The sequence below is a fragment of the Stylophora pistillata genome, chromosome 4 (assembly GCF_964205215.1).
Source record: "Stylophora pistillata chromosome 4, jaStyPist1.2, whole genome shotgun sequence".
In the NCBI taxonomy this organism is placed as follows: domain Eukaryota; kingdom Metazoa; phylum Cnidaria; class Anthozoa; order Scleractinia; family Pocilloporidae; genus Stylophora; species Stylophora pistillata.
Genome location: NC_142522.1, coordinates 22238565 through 22260955, shown reverse-complemented (window position 1 = coordinate 22260955; position 22391 = coordinate 22238565). Strand labels below are relative to the sequence as shown.

Below are 22391 nucleotides of genomic sequence, written 5' to 3'. Positions count from 1 at the left end.
GTGGGTGAGGCGTAAGACATCAATTGCGTGGTTACCTAAGCCTAAACAATCGGTAACATGGTGGCCAGTGCGCTTTTAGTTTATTTTGTGAATATATATTTTAGTAGAAGCCGTTAAGATCTTGCATTTTAGAGGGAAATGTTTTATAGCAATGTCTTTTATCGTAGACGAAGATCACAAAAAAGCCTCCGCTGCTGGAGCTGTCCCGCAACTGCTGGAAGAATCCTCAGCCAAACCTTATTGGACGGAACTTCCTGACAATCTCCTTTTAGACATCTTTTCTTTCCTTTCTCCTAAAGAAGCTTTAAATGCAGGTCAAGTGTGCCGCAACTGGTATCGGCTGTCCAAGGACGAGATGCTTTGGAAATCACTGCTCCAAGAAACTTTATATCCGGACCGTACCAAGAAGATCAAACTGAAACTTCCTAAATCGGCGTCCTCTTGGTTCAAGGAATTTCAAAGGATCCACTACAAAACACCTTTAGTGGAAAGCCAGATACTCGAAGAACACACTGATGAAGTCCTTCATGTAACTTTTTCTCACAATGGTCAGTTGTTAGCTTCAAGTTCGAAAGACTGTAGTGTAATTCTGTGGCGCGTTTCTAGTTGTTCATGTGTCAGTATGGCGCAGAAGATTAACTTCCAGGAGCGTAATTGGGAGTATGTTCAGTTCTGCGAGTTCAATGCAAGCGATACATTACTTCTTGTATCAGGAGTCAACAAGTTACGGCGTTTAAGCTATACAGGTAAGGGCTGTTTTTATTTAATACCCAAACAAAAAATTTATGCTTTCCTTTGTAAATTTTATTCCTAGCTAATGATCGCGATCATGATGGCTGGTTGCATGGGGAATAATTTTTCCTACGCCCCCTCTCCCCTGCCATACAAGTAAGATCATGTGATAAATGCATATAAACTCCACCCTTTAAGATTCAACCACAAAAATTGAAAAAAACATCGAAAGATGTTTTTTTTTAGTCAGTGAGGTGACAGTCTCAGTCATACCTTTACTCAGTTACAATGTAAGAAAAAAAGATATTTATTTTGCCTGTACCATCAGATACCAAAATCATGACCTTCTCACTGGTTCTTTGGATGTCCCACAAATTAGCTCTCTGGGAGAATATCGCAGCTTGATCATCAAGTAACTCGAAGGCTTAGTGTCTATAACCTACATCCCACATAGTCAATGACTTGATCTTGCGAAATCTTTTGAAAAGTAATGGATTAGAATTGATGGTCATTAAACTCTTTTACTTCCAAGATCTCATTCTTAATTCTCCACGCTGCCTGACTGACTTTCTTTGTACTTAAGCTCTTAGAATTATTTCTTTAATCAAACAAATGTTCCTAAGTTGGTATTTTTATTTCTTCCCATCACTTTTCTGTTTAACATCGTACTTAACAGTGAGTTGTAAGGAAAGATTCCCTTTTAATCTTGTCCTTACTTGGAGTGAAATGGTTGGTAACTTTAACCCTTTCACTCCCAGAAGCGATTAACATGTAATTTCTCCCTATATTGCTTAAACTTTTCAGGTTGAAGTTGTTATCTTGATCTGCTGCCAAATTCTCTCAACTGATTTTCAAGAAAATGTGTAGCAGCTAGTTGGAAGAATTAACAGTCAGATACTGAGGGTGAAAGGGTTAAAGTGCACTTATACCCCAAAATTTTTTTTCGCTTAACGAAATAAACGTATTTTTTGGAGTATTTCTGAGCACAAATTTTTTTATTTGCTCAAATCTTCAATTTTCTGTGCCCAGTCAAAATATGGAAAATCAGCCGCCATCTTGCCCCACGACTGAGTTTAAAGAGGAATGGCACTAGCAGGTAATGTGACGTCAAATCGAGAACAGGAAAGTCTGCATTTCACACATTTTCACTTGTTTGGGAAGGTTATCGTCGATATTGTCCCAAAATATGCCGACTAAGTGTGTTGTAGGCGGATGTAGCAACGTGCGCAATTTGCAAGAGGGTATTGCGCTTCATACATTCCTCATACAACACACCTAGTTGGCATATTTTGGACAATATCGATGACAACCTTCCCAAACAAGTGAAAATGTGTGAAATGCAGACTTTCGTGTTCTCGATTTGACGTCACATTACCTGCTAGTGCCATTCCTCTTTAAACTCGGCCATGGGGCAAGATGGCGGCTGATTTTCCGTATTTTGACTGGGCACAGAAAATTAAAGATTTGAGCAAATTAAAAAATTTTTGCACAGAAATACTCCAAAAAATAAGCTTATTTCGTTGAGCGAAAAAAAATTTTGGGGTTTTGGTGCACTTCAACCAAGATAGTCATTTTGCATCAAAGATTGGAGATTTTCTATCAGATTCTTGTATACTGTACACAGAATTCAAGAGTGGATTTTGATGCCCTGAGCATTTTGGAATTCACTCCCATGATCTAATAATCCATTCTCTGTACATACTGTATATCACACGTTTCTCATCATTATGGCTTTGAGAATTTGATGCTTAATGAAATGCCAGCCAATAATCAATTTTCTTCTCTCTTTCTGTCAGATGTGCTATTACATTCTTGATTTAAATGTGAACCCACATGAGGCTGCTTAATGGTAAAGTTTCATTCAGAAATGCACCAAAAATAGCTTGCAAGTGTGAATCAAAAAAATTTGGGGAGCAAATTTAAAATTTTGCATAAATTATGTGCACATAGGTGCAAGCTTAACAAATCTGCCTTATTAGTATACATGAATTAAGCCTTCTGTTTTTCTGTTGTTGATGGATTATTTTTTTAAAGATTAGGTCACGATGTAATAGCATTCAAAAATAGTTACCAAGGACAAATACCGGTAAAATTGTTCACTGCAATCACTGTGCAAACTGATCTTCCTGATATATTAGGTAATAATTACATTTCTATTTTATTCTTGTAGGGGAGATTTTTATTTGTGAAGTACACAACTTTTCAGTGATCGCCTTAGTGCATGGTATAAACAATGAACCATATGATGTGTTTGGAACATGGCTGTCTGAAAGGTGTTACATCTCAGGGACATTTGAATTTATGGAACCTGAAAATGATGGGTCGTCAGTTTCTGAGCTTTGGGCAAATTATGTGGATGCATCAACTGAAAATCAAACAAACCTTGCTCAAATTCTCAATCACAATTCAAGCTCTGTTAGGACTGTTCTAGTGGCTCGGCCAAATGCTAATGCTTTACCACACTCGTATACTTCTGCAACAATGAAGAAAGAAGAGGATATCTGCCTAATATTCACGCATGGTACTGTGACCTATGTTCCTCATCAGATAGTTTTCAAGTGGCTAAAATTACCAGAGGGCATTAGAAGTAACTTTGAGCAAAATACAGGTGTTTCTTCTGAGGGATATGAACTTTTTACCAGGAAAGACCACTGCATTGAAACAAATGCACATATAATCGGGATGAGCTTATCACCAGACCAGCAGTATTTGTATGTGAATTGTCGCATGTGGGAGCAGCCAGCTGGCATTGCTGTTGATGAATCAGCCCAATTTCCTCCAGAGATTTCTAACGATATCACCTTGCAGGTTTACAGCTTATCCACATATAAACTTGTTGATGTCCACAGTGGCCATAAAGCATACACTGCAAATAATGGCTGTTTCTTCATTTTTCTGAATGTTGCGGACCAGCTGGTTGCAAGGTAAGCTACAGAATTTAAAATATAGATTAATTAGTTAAGGATTGCAAGAATAGAACAAACCTAAGTGCCCATTAGATATGAAATCATGATTATGTTGCTATACCACCAAGCAAACAGAGACTTCATTCTTGTTGCAACAATTTAAGGTAAAACACAGATGTTGATGATAAAATTGTTTCACTGGCAACACAATAAAATATGCACATACCTCTAAGATTAAGTAATGCCCAAAGCATCCCCAACGTTGTGCAGGGTATACATGTGCTCGGATAAGAGCCAGCCATTGAAGAGCTACATGTATAATTTGCATGGGTTGCTAGCTACTTATGTGGTAAACTAAAGATGTGGTAGAGTAGGCTGTACTGACAACACTGACTGAAAAAATGAATAAGTATGTGCCAATTCCCACCCCATTTAAGTCTACTCCATCACCAATTATGGACCCCATCTTTTGCCTATATTTCTACCTGATAAAGCATTCTATGTAGGTCATCATAAAAAGAATTCACACATTTGTTAAACTGAATGTAGAACACTAGTTTTCACCTACAGTTGAAACGTTTTGGTATACATACATTTGCTAACCATGAATATTTACAAACACCAATTTTAAATCCCTACTTACCAGTAGTTTCTTATCCCCAAAATCCTGAAAATGTGTGACCCCATTCCAGTAACTCTATTGAAAAAAAATGTGACCCTGTGATTTTTAGTACAGTTGTGAAAATGCAACCCCATCCAGTGGCACATTCACATTAGCCTATTACCAGGGAGTAACCCCACACCTCCAGCCCTTCTAATATAAGAATCACCTAGGTTTTATTACTCTTAATTTTATAGTGGAGCAGAGGATCATTGTGCTCATGTGTGGGACAGACACTTTGGAGCCAAGCTGGCCACTCTGGAGGGACATAACAATGTAGTGAACTGTGTTGCATTTAACCCAGTTAATCAAGAAATGGTGGTCAGTGCAAGTGATGACCACACAATCCGAGTATGGAAGTCACGACATTTGTCTAAGTTGTATAAGGAAGCAGATCTGGAAGAGCAAAGTGGAGAGGTCAGCTCTCTCTATGAAGACATTTTACGAGAGACAGTTGAAACAGTTGTGTGAACAGGATATTTTCGCACTAAGAAACATTCAAACCATGACCTTGATCCACAAGCTTTTATTTCTTTTGGCAACATAAATTATTATCACAGGCTGGGGTATCTTTTAGCCATTGATCTGCACCTTAAACATGAGCATTGGACACATTCACTGGCAGTGAATGAACAAAGTGGCTGAGGAGGCTTTTAACATTTTCTAAATGACATGGGATACAAAGGGAAAACATTTGTAAGACAACACAGAAAAATGTAGGAGATACTTCCTAGAGATACTTCAAGAAACAGACATTTTACCAAGAAGGGAAATGCTTGCCAAGGTTCATGATGAACCATCAGCTCTCTTCTTTGCAAAATGTGAAATATTTCTTTTTTGTGGTTGGTTTCAAATTTAAAAGGTTTTATCTGCAGAATACAAATGATGGCAATGAGAATGCACACCTGTAGGATTCAAGTAATATTTGTATTTGTAGGCCTGTTTGCATTTTCAAATGAAAATAAACGGTAGGTAAAACATTGCAAGTTTAATACATTTGTGGGGTGTAGTTGAAAAAAAAAAACAAACAAAAAAAACAAAAAAAACATGATTTTCAAGACTGCTCTGATTAGGAAGGACTAAGATCAAACCAATCAGGCTGTTGTTTGAGGCAAGTTTAAATCACAAAAACATTAACTGGTTTTTAGAGCAATTTTCAATAGATTGTGTTTCCTTTATTGTTGTTTTTTGTTTTTTGTTTCGTTTGTGTTTAGTACGGTTGAAGGGTTTCCAGTGGCTGTTAGGTATGTTCCTCAACCATTCATTCAATCGAATCAGGAACATGCAAGATTATACGCCACGGATGGAAGCAAAATTACCAGTAAAGGCTGCCCTCGATTAATCCTCGCACCATTTCAAGAGAATGTACCTGTGCGTCAACTCGCTAATCAACATCATCCCTTAAAATTTATATTCAAAAAGCGAGACATTACAACGTTAAACAAGTTTCTGTTTCACACAATATTTGAAAATGATTTGTCGGGATCGTTGGTAGTTGTTTGAGAAATACGACTTAAAAATAAACTCCGCACGCGAATTACTGCCGCTGTTGAATAGACGCAGCATCGGAAACGCCGTATACTTAATATACGCTGTGCCGTTTGATAAAGCGAATACGCGTATATCTGGTGGAGCTATTCAAAATCCAGATTAACTGGAGCTCAAGCTCTCATATTTTCTGGTGATTTGGTCATGATTTGTGCGGCCTTCCATTTATCTAAGTAAACCTGTCTTCTTTTAGAATATTTAGCATATCGAAGCTTTAATTTTTTTCCATGTTTTGCCTCGAATTTACCACAATTTTAAAGCCAATCTGCTATAGAACGCGCTCAAAAAAATTTTATCAAGAACTATTTGTTATCTATAGTCACAAACAAGTGAAATAAATCAGATCTTTAGGGTAGACTCTTTCAAAGAAGTATCTTAATTTTACGGATCAATTTCGCCTGCATGATTTTAATTGAGATTACCAATTCCAGTTTTTATTCAGAAAACGCGATTAAACGCGATATATTGAACGAAACATAATCTTGAAAAATAAAGATATGCGAGAACAATGCAAAGTGGAAGAAGACATGAAGATAACTTTAAACTTGAAAGAACTTGTGTAAACACGCGTAGATCTTATACAATACCGTCATTACTAAAGCATAACTTATATAGAGATTCACAGATTACAAGCTTTGTACAGGAACAGAATGTAGGGCTAAGTCTTAAAACCACGGAACAGAGCGAAAATTTAATTTTTATTGTGTCAAGGTAAATGGCGCCAGTCAGTAGGGACATTCTGTAATTATAATTTATCATAGTTACAGTTAACAATGAAATAGTCTTTTGACATGTGCACATTGAAAACTGGTTCATCGATAATTAATCATAACCCAGGAACTAATAGATTTAGGAGCAGTCAAACTTCCAAGGGCAGAATCTCAAAAACGGATGACGACGAAACAGAGTACCAAAACACTGTGCTCTGCTAGATCAAGATCGGTGATAAATTGTCTGCGTGATGGCTAACAAATATATGAAAACACTTACAAGAGGCGAAATCTCATCATTTCCCATAAAAGGCATTGTTTAAATGTGGTTTTGCTTCATTATGTAAGCGATACCAAGATAATTACACCGCGAGTTCTTACGATCGATTCACAGTTTCTAAGGGAACGACCAGTGTGTCTTAAAATTCATCGCTTGTGTAAAAGGGTAACACACGGCGAGTAAGATGTTTCACAACAGCAGATATGGTTTGTCGGTTCATCCAACTCGCGTTGTTTGCTCTCTGTGCTCCCTGCCCGGGAATCGCCGCATACCCCTTCAGCCCTGTTGTGTTTATCCGGGGGAACTGTACCCCGATTCCCATGTGGAGTTTCCGATAAATCCTGTACTGGCTGTGCGTTCACCCTCGTATAGCCTCGCGGCGGACTCCCTCAATATGATGCGTATGTCGTCTCGTCACTACCAGTCGTATACTATTCGCGATAAAGATCAAGTACAAACTGCAAGGGATACCGAAAGGGAGGCAAATAATTCCAACAGTGGTAGGCTCAAAACTGTTACTTTTAAATTAGTTCCTGGCTTTAAGTCTAATTTTTACGACTCGTGTTATTCATTAGCAAGTTTTCAGCTTACGTCTTTGCTCTAGAGGCGACTTTTATCCTCAGTCAAGAATGAATTTAATATTAAGGGTATGACCTTTTTTGAAAAAAAGTCACTTTGAAAGAGATACTAAAAAAAATCTCCGTTATAAGGTTTTCCAGCGGATTAACAATTAAAAGCTTCAAAAGAAAGCGGTGATTTCATGTTTTGTATACATTGAAGAACAACAAGAACAAAAACAAAACAAAAAACCAAAACCGAGAAACCAAGGAAACTTGGGAGATCATGGATTTAAATAAGATAAAAAAAAAAAGAAAATAAAAGATTAAAACAAAAACTGAAGGGGAGAGAAAAACGTTCTCGAAGACATTACTTTACGAATCAACGCATTAAGCTGCGAAATTTAAAAACATTACACGTGTATTTGTAAAGTACAATATAATCAAAAAGACAGAAAATTTGCATTGTCCCTGAACAATGCACGAAGTAGCTTTTAAAGCTCTTCTAACTTTTAATTTCGAAGTTGCGAGTGTAGATGACAAAAAGCAAGCGCGGGAAAATTGAGTAAGCCAGCTGAAACGGATCTCTCGTACAGATTGAATGGTAAGGCAGACTAAGCGCTCGGTGATCTATCGTAAATTTGAAAATGACTAAAAAACTGTCCTGATCGGCACTGTAATTTGGCTTTATCAGCTGAGTTGATAATGTACATTTGCAACCGTTCATCAGAGCCAAAAGACGAAGGGCTAACTCATTTTAAGGTGGCCAATTTACGTTTTCAGCTCAGGGTAAAACCAAATTATCTTGTAATACCCCCCACTGACGCAGCACCGCAGTTATCTTTAGAAACTACCCACTTTATTGATTGACAATGTGTCTGTGTGTAGGTAGAGAGGGTTTTAACCGACAGCAGCGTTTCAAGAAAAAGCGCCGCAAGCGAACCATTTTCACTTGTGAACAATTGAGTCGACTGGAATCGGAGTTTGCTGACCAGCAATACGTTGTGGGCGCAGAACGACAGCAGTTAGCGGAGGCGCTGAATCTTTCAGAGACACAGGTACGCATGGGTTTCTCTAGTTTTTACAAGGAAAAATCAAGACAATGTGCGCAGTTCAGGTCACACCAAACAACTTTTTACCTCTATGGCTCTTTATTTCTCATGTACTCAGTATCCACGGCGCCATACTCAAACAATAAACAAAAGCTCTATCTGAACAACAGCAGAACGTTATTAACTAATGTACAAGCGTAAATTTCTAGGTTTTCCCCAGAGACTGCTCTATCGTCGATGTTTTTGCTCAGAAAAATTGTAACATCCCGTCATCCTTGATCAAAGCTATGAGAAATTTTGTCTTAAATTTTTCTCGATCATTGTTCAGAAAGCTGGTCCCTGAGGAGGAGAAAGGACGGCCTGATGAAAATAAACTGTATAATCCTGGCAGATCTTTCTCCCTCCTCATTCGATCTATGGATATGAGCGATCTTGTCTCATAGAGTGGAAGAATTGAACCCTCCATGTTGTCAGGTGATCCACAGAACGCATGTAAGAAGGCAAAAGCGTTCGGTCAAACGGGCCTCTTAAGAGCGTATGTACGTTTGGGCGTGGTCAATTAACACGCGCATAAAAAAAGTTCAGACACCAAATCTCATTAGAATGTGTGAATTAGTTAATTGTCTGCGTATTATTTTATTGTTAGTTCTAGAGGCTGTTTGATATGCATATGTAGTCTTACCGTATGTACTGTTGATGGTGAAAGTAATTGAGGTTTCGACAGTCTTACCAAAATAATGAAATCTGTTTAGGTTGTCAAAGCGTTTCACATCGTCAATGACAACGGTCCTTCCGGGACTACGCTCAGACTATCAGAAGACACTATCCCGCACTGATCCTCTCCAACTTGCCTGTATTCAACTGTATTGTAGCGTAAGATTTCGAACGCGTTTAAGGTATACCTTTGGTCTAGCGTATTCTTCCTGAGAATGTCTAACGATAACCCTACGCTTGTTTTAATGAATCGCTTTGTTGCCTAGCAAACAACTAAGTGTATGTTTGTCTCCATAATAAAACAGATTAAAATCTGGTTCCAAAATCGCCGAATCAAATGGAGGAAGGAGAACAAGCAGCATTTCCCTGATTTCCTTGTCGGTTCCTTCACAGTGGCATGCCAAACTCGATCAATTGAAAAAGAAACTTGGATTGACAAGGTTTAAAGGAATAAAGGAACTCATTCACCCCGCATGCACAGAAGCATAGTTAACAGTGTTCAGAAAAGCAGGAATGTGCAGAACTATATTTAAATATACGAGCTGACGCATTTTAAGAAAAAGGATAACATAGAAGCTTGTAAATCTCGTTAACTTTATGCAAAGGTATCTTATAAAAACAGTCTTAAAGTCTTTAACGTACCATCCTTGGGTAAATCAGGTGCGCTTTTTTTTAGCTAAATGTTTTGCAATAATGTTATCAATGCAAACATTACTGGCGTGATATATAACAGAAAAATAAAAACTGTCTCTTTATCAATTATTTGTCTGGAAACTTGCTTACTTTCAGCTTGTAATTCTAAATTTTTTAAGGGCAACGACGACTTTCAAACAAATATTTGTCACTCTGGTGAAACCTGGACTGAGTTAATTACAACCTCGAGAGGTTATGGTTATCATGCAATTACAACCTCAGGCTAGCCTCGAAGCAAAACATTTAAGTTTCCTTTGTTTTCAAGATAGCCAAACAGGACTAGGTCGTTTCGAGCTGGATGTCTTACTGAAAGGTGTGTTTTATCTCGTATCAGTAATATGTAGAAAGTCTTTTGGAACGATTTGTTTTCCGAGACGTCCGCGTGAAAGCCTACGCAAAACCTGAATTTCTCACAGTGAAAGTACCATCATGGTGGAGTTTGGTTTTTATCTAAGAAACGACCTCAAAGGTGAAAAGGAATGGTTTTTCGTGATCGAGAATTAACAATTTGGAGTTCTGAGAAAATTGAAATTTAGTTTCCGTTTAAAAATGAACTTTACAGGAATCAGCTCATCCCAGCCAGCACCCAGTTGTTTCTCCCTTTTTTTTTAAATTTCTTCCTAATCACTCTTAAATTTTTTCTTTCACTTATTAGTCCCTACTTGCACCGACGAATGAACATTTTAACGGACGAGGTACGTTGAAAGCTTTTGTACCTCTGAAGTTAGGGACTAGGCTGTATAAATAAGGGCTATCTGACATCAAGGGGGACTTCTACAGCGAACAAGAGTTTTCGTTACCTTTGTTCGCTCTTTTATGTCAAAACTGAAAGGTCATGAATGAAGCAGTTTGTTCAGTGTTTTTACATTACCGTAATCTGGAATCCAAAATACGAACTTGAATACTGTGATCGTCCTCCTTAAGTTATACCAAGAATTTTTAATCGGGCTAAACTGATCAATAAGTTAGAAATAACTGAGTAATTTCCGGGCAAACTTCAAGTCATACAATAAGTGATGAAGAGAAAGTTTTGATCGGTTTTGTTTTGTTTTATTTTGTTTTGTTTTTGTTTTTTTTCCTTTTTCTGCATATGTTCATTATATCATATCGCCTTTGGAATTGCGCGAGAAATCTGGGCGCGAAAAAGCTATACTTTTTCGTTCCCAAGGCCCTGCCAGAACGAATAAATAGGGGATTCCTGTGGCCGAGACTGAGGATAGAAATACTTCCTGTTTCACGGCCCCAAGCGATAGTGACCGATACTTTCGCTTTTAAATTGATTCCAACGGCGGTCTCCGTGGAGTTGAACAGTTTAACTTGGCATAAAACTTCTCAGAACGACGAACAGGTTTGTGAGAAGGTTCTATGCTTGAAAAAATTTGTCATTATATAATAGTTTCTCGGTCTATTAGGCAATGTAAAGGCCGCAGATCGCTTGCTCCCTTTTTCGTCCGATGGAATAAAATTGCAGTTTGAAGTTTGTGGAAGCGAAATCAGCTTTCGTAACATTTCCCTTTTAATTCATTTTACGCTAACTCTTACTGAAAGTGGTCCACATTTTCATGGCCAATGATACCCTCTTCCTTTTAAAGATAAGTCGAGAATCATTGCACTCAAACGGCGCCGATAGCATTACCTGATCTGCATTTAAACATAAACATCAGAACGGACAATTGTGACCAAATCGTTTCTTATCTGACGACTATATATAGAGAGAAATTTTCATATAGCCGATGTTAAGTCCATAGCCAACCGATTTTGTCGAACCAATGCATCGAAACACAAACGAGGCATATAATGTCACTCGTCTAGAATTAATTGCAGTCGAGGACTAATTGTTAGGTTGTTTCTCTCTACAGTTACAATCGATCTACTGAGCCTTGTTAAAACTCTGAAGAGCCTGATTAGATTCTCAGGTAAGGGATCTGCATTTTGTTTTCAAGAATTATTGTTGCACAACTCTTTCCTTACGAGTTAAATATGACTATTAATCCATGTAAATAGACCTAAATAGTAACTTCAATTTGATGAGTTACTAGTACTCAAAAATGCATCGAGCGAAACTTGTTTTTAAATTGACAGAAATTTGAATTGATTTAGCTACTGCGTGATTGTGTTTGTGGCAGATTGGCAACTAGAAATTTCCTGTAGATTTGTATCCGTTTCAATGGCTTTCAATCGGTATACTCTAGTACGAAAGTTTTGAATTAAAACCGTCTTTGTAAACACTACCGATTTCTAGGAATTCTTAAAATTGACTCTACAGCATTTCGATTAGCATACGGAATTTAGAACCCACCGGCCTCCAACTGAAAAACCGAAAGCCTACAATGTAATGAACATCTTTACACTAAAAACAACAACTTCAGTTAGCGATCAACACCTCAAAGTGCAATTTTGTTTTAGATTACAATAATTTTCAGCAAATTGATCGTTGAGTATTCAAATGTCCGTTGATCACGAGTGGCACGAAGAGCTCCACGGGGTCATTCCAAGTAAATCGTCGAATTATCATTTTTCATGAAGCCAGCTCTATTCAGCCCTAGATCCATTTACGGAAGTACTTTATCCTACGAATGTATCTAAACGAAAAGAGTGATTTAGTATTCTAGTGTCTCAAAACGAAGAATCAAAATAGACAATTATTTAATTATTGTACGCGACAGATGATCTCTTCCTTCTACTTGAGACAACCTGGATACAGATTGTTAACATTAAAGGCCGGAGCTTTTTTTTATCCTGTCTAGCTCAGGAACTCTCCATTTGCTCTTTTTTGCTTCTCTTCAAATTTCAAATACTCAAAGCTGCCAGATATATTTTCTATCATATGTGTTTGAGAGGCGAAACTTTAGCTTGACCCTGAGCTGGACTATGGTCAACTGATCAATTATGCAAAAAATTGGCATAGTTCATGTTTTTGTTAAAGTTTGTCCGTTCTTTTCTTAAACGATGGCGGGAAGCTTTATGGATTGAATGTAGCTGTATTGTTTAATAAAGCCATTCGCGGGGACATCTATCACTAAGTTTATCAGTTGTCAGTTCGTTCTTTTTTTTGTTCGCTGAACGGGTGATACAAGTTCCTGTTGCCTAGCATTTAAGACTGTGAAGCACATTTATTTCTTACACAAAAGTCGTTTGGATGTGACGCAATTGTTCTAACTCACTGCACAGAAGGATGGAACTCGGAGATGCTTCACGTAGTTACAAACAAGACATTATGGTAAAGTTCTATGTAATGCGTGTTCCGTTTTAATTCTTAAACATCGTGGTTTATCAGATTTCAAGCTAGTTCAGATGCACGGAGTAATGGCGTTACGCCATCGACCAATTTGTTCGATGGCCTACTAATTCGAGATCTTAGCTTCAAATGATGCAGAACAACCTGTAAGTGACAACACAATTTACACGGAGATACAGAGGGTGAAATTTTGGAACAAGCAGTTACCGATGCAAGTATCAACAGAACCAAAAAAAAGTTTGGAAACATATCAAGCACCATCCTCGGAGACCCAGGGGCTGTGGGTCGATTTCAAGTTAGGGCATGAAGAGCCCCTGGGGACATTGTCTTACAAGACTAGTTCCCTCTCCCCCGTTGCCCATTTTTCCACTTAACACCTACTCCCTCGGCAAATATTTCCTCGCCCCAATCCTCCACAGTTACCAAATCTAAGATGGCGGCCTAATACGAAAATGTGCACTCGTGCGCCCAAAATACGCCGGCACTGCAGGCTACGGTCGCGGACAATCTGATCGATTTCTCCTACATTGTGTGCTGAGACTGAAACTTTTCACCTCAAGCAAGTCTCCGTCGCCCGGTCCAAAAAAGCATAGTGAGCAACTGAGCTACTAGTATATGTCCGTGTTAAAACACACGAAAGGACTCTAAAGCACACTTCACTCTGATTGGGCAGAAAAATACAAAGATTTTCTAGTTAATCAGATGGCAGAACGACTGCGACCGTTTGGAACTAGTCTTGTAAGACAATGTCCCCAGGGGCTCTTCATGCCCTAACTTGAAATCGACTCAGCCCCTGAGTCTCCGAGGATGATCAAACACCGAAATTGATGTAATTATAACGAGAAAGAGAAAAAATACCAAAGAGGAGACATAATGGGCTGTCCAACTTTTTTAATCCAACTTTCACGCTGTAAGATTAAGCTTTAGCCTAAGTACTGTAATAAAAGTCAAACGCTGCTAACACTCGTATAGTATTGGAAAAGAATGATGAAAGATGTATCAAAACTGGCGTCTCTGTCAAACAGTTAAACGAATCAGTGTGAGCGGCTGCGATCACGGTGTCGTCCGACGCGCAAGTTCCATGGCCAAGAAGAGGCAGGGAAAACACTCCACTATTTCTCGAGTTTCCCCCACACTTATTTCCTACTTCAGCTCTTCCTGCTTGCTCAGTACAACACAACAGAGCACTCTCGAGGCGTGTTTATTAGTTAATTATTTTCATTCTTGTTCGCAGAGGAATACGGTTTGGTTCTGCCATGGAAACTGTGGATCGGATACTAGAATCCTTGAGAATTTCCCAAGAAAAAGGGAATAAAGAAGAGGAAGAGAAATCCTATATCGATCTCGGTAACATTCATCTTGATTTGAAACGATACGAGAAAGCTGTGGAGTTTTATGAAAAAGCTCTTTCGATCTGCAACGAAACGGGACACAAAGATGAGGAAAGACTTGTTTGCAGTAAGATCGGAATTTCCTTCGCTGCTCTTGAAAAATATGAGAAATCTCGTGATTACTTAGAGAAAGCTCTTGTAATCTGCAAAGAAGCTGGACATAGTAAAGAAGAAGGCGAGGTTCACAGTAATCTTGGTGACGTGTACCATGCCCTCGGTTTGCATGCTAAATCAATTGAACATCTTAACGCTGCTCTTGGGATAAGTAAAGAAACTGGCAGCACTAAATTGGAAGCCAAATTATACAAAAAGCTGGGTAACGCGCATTTCGATATTAGACAATATGAAGAGTCCATTTCCCATTTCCAGAAAAGCCTGGAAATTCGAAAAGCAATAAAAGACAGAGGTGGAGAAGGTCGCCTCTACAATTTACTGGGTTACGTTCATCGTGCCCTTAGTCAGTTTGAGAAATCCATCGAATACTATGAGAAAACTCTCGAGATCAGTGAGGAGGTCGGGGATAATAAAAGGAATGGGAACACTCACATAAACCTCGGAGATGTCTATCATGCTCTAGGCCAGTATCAAAAGTCAGTCGAGTATTTAAGAAAAGGTCTTCAATTGAGCAAGGAGGCTCAGAGCAAAGAAGGAGAAGGGAGGGCCTATAGCAGTCTCGGCCAAGTGTATCACGCTCTTGGTGAATACGACAAAGTGATAGAATGCTCGACAAAAAGCCTTGAAATAAGTTTAGAAGTGGGAGACAGATATGTAGAATGTACATCCCTCAGTAATATGGCTGGTGTGCACCATGTCCAAGGCCAATACGATAAATGTCTCGAGTATTATGAGAAAGCCCTGGAGATCTATCAGTCGCTCGGAGATTATCACGGGCAAGGAACGATTAACACAAACCTTGGCACTCTGTATTGCGCTTTAAGCCAGTATGAGAAATCCATCACGTGCTACGAAAGAGGAATAAAGATCTGCAAAGAGATAGGAGACAGACAAGGAGAAGCAAGGGCTTACCTTAACCTCGGCAGAGTTGAAGAAGTTATTGCTAATTTTGATGAATCTCTTAAATCATTGCACAGATCTCTTGAAATCAGTCAAGATATCGGGGACCAACAAGTCGAAGGGGCGTCTTACAGCAGCATGGGTGGTGTATACAGTTCTCTTGGTCAGCTCACCAAATCGATAGAATGTCAAGAGAAAGCCATTAAAATCTATGAGGCGATTGGAGAAAAGCAGGGACTGGGAGAGTCGTATAACAAAGTTGGCAGCGTCTATAGTGATCTTGGTCAGTTCCAAAAGGCACTGGAATACTACGAGAAAGGTCTTGAGATAAGAAAAGCTATCGGTGACAGGCAAGGAGAAGCTGCATCCTACAACAATTTTGGCAGTATCTACTACGAACTTCGACAGATGGATAAAGCAATTGAGAACCACGAGAAAGCATTGCTAATTAGAAAAGAGATTGGAGACAAACGAGGAGAAGGTGTATCTTGCAACAACCTGGGCAGTGTATACAACGATTTAGGCCAATATGAGAATGCAATCGTTCATTTCAGAAGGAGTCAAAAAATAAGTTCGGAGATTGGAGATAGGCCAACAGAGAGAGTTTCTTACATCAACATAGGCAACTTGTATTCAGCAAAAGGCCAATATGCTGAGTCACTAGAGTGTCTAAAGAAAGCGCTTGACATTAGCATCGCTATTGGAGATAAACCAGGAGAAGCAGCATCCTTAAGTAATCTGAGCTCTGCGTACTATGCTCTTCGAAAATACGGTGAGGCGGCAGAGTATCAAGAAAAAGCATATGAAATAAGGAAGGTCATTGATGATAAACGTGGAGTGGCTGTTTCGTGCATCAATCTTGGAAATCTTTATGCCGCTCTTAGTCAATATAAGAAAAGTATCAAGTATTACTTGGAAGCCATAGAGGCCAGCGAAGCTACAAATCAGAAACAACAGCAAGGAATATTGTACAGCAATCTTGGTCGTGTATATGGAGCACTTGGGCAGAAAGAACGCTCCAAAGAATGTCTCGTGAAAGCAATTGAAACCAGTAAAGAGGTTGGAGACAAAGAAACAGAAGGCATGTCCTGCAACATCCTGGGAACCAAGTGCTATGCCCTGCGCGAGTACAACGAAGCCCTCAGCTATTTTGAACAAAGTCTTAGGATAATGGAACTTCGCGAGGACAAAGAAGGGGAGAAAACAACATATCACAACTTGGCCACTGTGCACGAGGCTCTTGGTCAGATTACAGACGCCATTCAGTGTCACGAAAAGGAACTCAACATTATCACAAAGCATGATTTTGGCAAGAGGGAGGAAGAGGCGTCATGTAGCAAACTCAGCAGTCTTTATAAGGCCCTTGGTCAGTATGAGATGTCAATCAGCTACGGGGAGAAAGCCCTGGAAATCAGTAAAGCTCTCGGCGACAAACTAGGCATTGGGAAAGCGTACGAGCTACTTGGAACTGCCTATCATTCTCTCCGTCAATACGAAAAGTCCATCGGGTACAGGAAAATGGCGATTGAGATTAGTAAAACTATCGGTGCCAGAAAAGCTGAGGCAAGATCTCACAGCCAACTTGGACACGTTTATTACGACCGTGGATTCTTCGAGAAAGCTATTGAAAGTCATAAAGAGAGTCTCGAAATCCGAAAAGCTATAGGCGACAGACATGGGGAACTAACCTCACACAACAACTTAGGAACTGCATACTACGCACTCGATCAGCTTCAAGAAGCCATTGAATCTTTCCAATCAAGTCTTCAAATAAGTGAAGAAATCGGGGATAAAGTTGGAGAAATAACAGCTTGCAACAACCTTGGTAATGTGTACAATCTTCTCTACCGTCATGAAAGAATGATTGAATATCAGGAAAAAGCACTTACAATCAGCAAATCTATAGAGGATAAACAAGGCGAGGGAACGTCCTATAGCAACCTTGCCATTGCGTACCACGCAATTGGTGAACTTGAGAAGTCAGTCGAGTACGAACTGAAAGCATTGGCGATCAATAATGAGATTGGTGATAAACTACGAGCAAGCATTTCCTACAACAACCTTGGCAGAATATATTACATTTTTGGAAAAAACAAGGAGTCAGTAGAGTGTTTCAAAAAAGGGCTCGACGTCAAGAGAGAATTAAACGAAAGAGAAGGTCAACGGTGTTGTCACAGCAGCCTTAGCCTTTTGTTCAGTAACCTGGGCGAGTATGAAAAGGCGATTGAACATCAGCAAGAAGCTCTTGAGATCTGCGTGGCAACTGGCAATAGGGAAGGCGAAATACTATCCAATGAAGCCCTCGGCACTACCTATTACTTGTTTGGTCAGTTCTCCCAATCAATTCCATGCCAGGAGAAAGTACTGGAGTTGAGCAAAGTAGCTGGAGATAGAAAGAAAGAGGGAACAGCTTACAGCAATTTAGGAACCATCTATCATGCTCAGAAGGAACTTGAAAAAGCAGCTGAGTATCAACAAATTTCGCTTGCCATCTTCGAGGAAATTGGCGATAAACACGGAGAAACCTTATCGTGTAACAATCTTGGTAGCATTTACTGTGATCTTGGCCAACATCAGAAGTCCATACTGTATCACGAAAGAGCTTTGGGGCTCTGTAAAGAAATCAGCGCCAGAAGAGGACAATTGCAGAGCTTCAAACGCCTTGGTACAGCATGCAATTTTCAGGGCCAAAGTGAAAGGGCTATTGAATATTACAAGAAAGGTCTGGAGTTAAGCAGTAAAATGGGTGACAAAAAGGAACAATGGGCACTCTACCAGAAGCTTTACACTTTATTTAATACACTTGGTAGGAAGGAGGAAGCTGATAAGTGCCAAGAGAAAGTAGAGCAAATCAAGGAAGAGCTTGGGGAAAGACCAGAAGAAAGAGAATCTGAACAAATTACCTCCCAGTGTGTATATTACGTTTTCGACCTTTATGAGAAGTCCATTGAAAATCAAGAGAGGCACAAAATGCGTAATGCCCAAAGATACGAGGAACATAATCCTGGCAAGGCGTCAATCAGGCACCACGAGAGAGAGATGGAGATAAGTAGAGTAACCGGCCACAAATCAGGAGAGGAGACTGCTTATCACTCACTCGCAAACACTTACCTGAATCTCGGAGAGTATGCTAAGTCCGTTGAGTATTTTGATAACGCCTTGAAGCTAGCCAAAACAACTGGGAGAAGAAGAGCCGAGGCAAAGTCATACAATGGCCTTGGAATTGTGTACCAAACCCTTGGTCAGCACGAGAAGGCAAAAACCTATCACGAGGAAGCGTTAAAAATTCAGCTCGAAATTCAAGACGAGAGTGAAGAAGCATCCTACACGAACCTAGCAGGTATATACCGTGAGCTAGGTCACTACGACAAGGCCACTGAATATCAAAAAAAGTCCCTCAGCATCTGTATCCAAAATCACGACAGAGAGGGGGAAGCCACATCATATAATAACCTCGCTAGCATAGCCAATGCTCGTGGCCAACATGATGTCTCCTTAGACTATCACCAGAAAGCTCTTAAAATCAGGCAGGAGATTAAGGATAAACAGGGAGAGGGAATCACCTATGTTAACCTAGGAAACGTTTACTTCGCACTAAGACAATATGAAAAATCTATCAGTTACCTAGAGAAGGGACTTGAAATCATCAAAGAAACTGGGCTGAAGGAAAAAGAACACTTGATCTTGTACAGTCTAGGTGTCAGTCATTTTCACCAGGATAGCTTCACGAAAGCATCGGACTACTTCTTTGAAAGTATAAAAGGCCACGAAAGCATCAGAGAATCTCTCAAAGATGAATACAAGCTCTCATTAGACGAGCAACGAGTTTCTTTTTATAAGGGACTTCCCTTGTTATTACTCAACCTTGGAAAAAAGGGAGATGCCCTATGTGCAGCAGAGAAAGGACGAGCTCGTGCACTTGTAGATCTGATGTCAGTCAATTTCGGCATACAAGAAGTTGAAAACACAAGTGAATTTACTTTGAGTTCGATTACAAGGCTAGTGGAGAGACAGCAAGTTGATTTCCTCTTCATGAGCGTCATAACCAAACACATATATCTCTGGGTTATAGACAAGGTCGGGAAGATAAGCACCAATGCCAGTCTGAGAGGACCAGAGATTGATACCCCCTCTTTGAATGATTTGGCGCCAGTGACTTTGGAAGGAACAGAGATTGATACCACTGCTTTAAAAGACTTAGCGTTAAAAACATTAACATTCTTACCTGCAGACAACGAAGAAGAATACGAAGATCGGTCTTTTGCCGCGTTTTATGAAGAGGAATTATCGACAGAAGAGGCACAAAGCGATGAAGGCGACCCGTATTGTCTCCGTGGTAACGACGACGAAGAAAGAGAAATCAACTTAAAGAAACTTTACGACCTCTTAATTAGGCCTATCCTTGAATTTATCAGTGGTCCAGATATTGTCATCATCCCTGAGGGCGACATGTTTTTGATCCCCTTTGCGGCCTTGAAAGATCCCGATGGAAAGTGCATGTCAGAAACGTGGCGCATTCGGCTTATTCCTTCTCTGACATCCCTTCTGGTCATTCAAGACTCACCTGAAGAATACCATTCCCAGACTGGGGCATTGATTGTGGGTGATCCAGTAGTTACCGGGGTAGAGTTTGAAGGAAAGGTTGGAAATCTGCGACCTCTGCCGCACGCCAGAACAGAAGCTGATATGGTATCTCGTTATGTGACGGCACCGGTATTCAAACTTATTGGAGAGCAAGCTACTAAGGAGGAAGTTTTAACTAGGATCCAGGATGTAAGTGTGGTGCACATCGCCGCTCATGGAGATGCGGAAAGAGGAGAAATTGCCCTGACGCCGAATAAGCACACAGATGGAATTGCCAGAAAGGAAGATTATATGCTAACAATGGAGGATATAGCAAAAGTAGGCATAAGGGCCAAACTTGTAGTGCTGAGTTGCTGCAATAGTGGACGTGGCAAGGTACTGACAGCAGAGGGAGTTGTCGGGATATCTCGAGCCTTCCTTGGATCTGGTGCCAGATCCGTTCTGATGTCCCTGTGGCCTGTGAATGACGCGGCTACGAAGGCTTTCATGAATGTGTTCTACAGAAGTTTGATGTGGGACAAAAAAAGTGCAAGCGAGGCACTTAACTTGTCTGCAAAGAAATTGAGAGGGTCAGCACTCTATAAGCACTTTAAACATTGGGCTGCGTTTGCACTCCTTGGTGATGATATCAAGTTTGATTGACGGAAGGGATACCTGTAAGTAATAATTTAATAACCAATGCTGTAGCTGAATCAAGCTGAGTCAGGCTTAATCATAATGACTGTAACCCGGGCACAGTTGGAGTCTCATTTTCACAGAAATGTTATGAAAATATGCAAAACATTTTTTAACCTTTCATTAACTACTGAGTCTGTTAAAAAGTTATCAAAAATGTCCCTGAATGATTCGGACCTACAATTGACCATCCCGTGTTTATTACACTTTTTGCAGATAAACGCACGAATGCTTCCTCTCAATACGCAAAGAACCCGTCTGGCAGACCGATGTACTTTATCTTCCTGACTCCCGGTGCGACACAGGAAAAAGCTGATTCAAATCTCAGGACATTTCGAATTCTCGACTTCCCCAAATAAACAATTGTCTTTTTTTATCGTTTTTCCTGACTTAGATCAGTAGAACGTAGCTAGTTCGTTGCGCTGAAGTATTCTTTTTAACCTGTGCGAGGAGAGAAAATTGAATAATGGAGGTTTATTTTTATCATCCGCTATCGCTGTTTAAAAGTGTGAAAATCCAATACAGTCGAACCTCGATTATCCGGACTATTCGATTATCCGGACTATTCGATTATCCGGACTATTCGATTATCCGGACTATTCGATTATCCGGACTATTCGATTATCCGGACTTTCTTCTCTGGTCCCAATTTTTTTCATGAATATTAATTAGTTGTGATCTTGAAAACTCAGAGTCGCAAATTAAAAAGCCCAATAATCCTTTCAAAAGACTGTTGAAACAGTGTATTATCCTGTGCGCTTTTCAAAATTCGCAAGTGCGACGAGACAAATATTCTGATGCGTTATCTGTAAATACATACAGGCTGTGTAGATATCACAATGAAAATGATGTTTTCTTTGCTGTATACCTTTTGTTTACATTTCTATCTCAATAATATTCATATTTTCGATTATCCGGACTCTCGATTATCCGGACTATTTACCGAGGTCCCGACGAGTCCGAATAATCGAGGTTCGACTGTATTGATGAACTATCAGTGTTGTTTCGGTTCATTAACTCATACCTGTCGCGAGTAGCCATTACCAATCGATTTAAGATGACAACTCTGATTACCATTAAACCGTAACTGTCACCTGTTGAAGTCTTTTGAATAGTTGTTGCACCCCGGCAGTGTTGTGTTAGTGATTAATCTTATTAAAATGTTTTGGATAATTCTTTAATTTAATAATCTTATTAAAATGAACTGGATAATTCTTTAACTCTTTTGAGGCAAATTACTTCTCCCCTACACCCCCCACACCCCCTCCTACCAGTCGCGGTTGCACGTTATAATTCTTTGGCCGCTTACCGTTTACTTGGATTCATTAAAAATATCAGCCAGTTAAAAAGTGATATACGATCCTGTTGATGTAAGAATTTCTGTCTCAAAGTTGTAAGCGTCAGGTCTGATGGGGGGGGGGGGTCCGGACCTCCGGACCCTCCCCCTGGATCCGCCACTGAGGCACTTATGCAATCTTGAATATTACTGAAAACTTCTTGTTTCGATTGACACATTTCAAATCGTTGCTCAGTTGAAGATGAGTCACAGCAGTCGAAAAGCGAAAGGCGAAAGGATTTAAGCGATATCTGTGAAATCGAAAAACAACTTTTTATCAGCTTTAAGAGTGTTTCATCT

At 39.7% G+C, this 22391-nt stretch overlaps 3 protein-coding genes across 3 annotated transcripts; all 3 read left to right on the top strand.

The window, feature by feature from the left end:
• The first annotated feature begins 30 nt into the window (after positions 1–30).
• On the top strand, positions 31–5281 carry LOC111323704 (F-box/WD repeat-containing protein 5). The gene is made up of 3 exons (XM_022927119.2): positions 31–746; positions 2903–3656; positions 4497–5281. The coding sequence occupies exons 1-3, from the start codon at positions 152–154 to the stop codon at positions 4768–4770; spliced, it is 1623 nt and encodes a 540-aa protein (XP_022782854.2). The 5' UTR covers positions 31–151; the 3' UTR covers positions 4771–5281.
• A 1667-nt stretch (positions 5282–6948) lies between these two features.
• Positions 6949–9920, top strand: LOC111323692 (uncharacterized). Its single transcript, XM_022927103.2, has 3 exons — positions 6949–7337; positions 8283–8452; positions 9466–9920. Exons 1-3 carry the CDS (start codon positions 7022–7024, stop codon positions 9604–9606), a joined length of 627 nt encoding a protein of 208 aa, XP_022782838.2. The 5' UTR covers positions 6949–7021; the 3' UTR covers positions 9607–9920.
• A 1133-nt stretch (positions 9921–11053) lies between these two features.
• LOC111323643 (uncharacterized) lies at positions 11054–21936 on the top strand. The gene is made up of 4 exons (XM_022927040.2): positions 11054–11201; positions 11713–11769; positions 14326–20736; positions 20972–21936. Exon 3 carries the CDS (start codon positions 14348–14350, stop codon positions 20720–20722), a length of 6375 nt encoding a protein of 2124 aa, XP_022782775.2. The 5' UTR covers positions 11054–11201; positions 11713–11769; positions 14326–14347; the 3' UTR covers positions 20723–20736; positions 20972–21936.
• Positions 21937–22391: the final 455 nt, after the last annotated feature.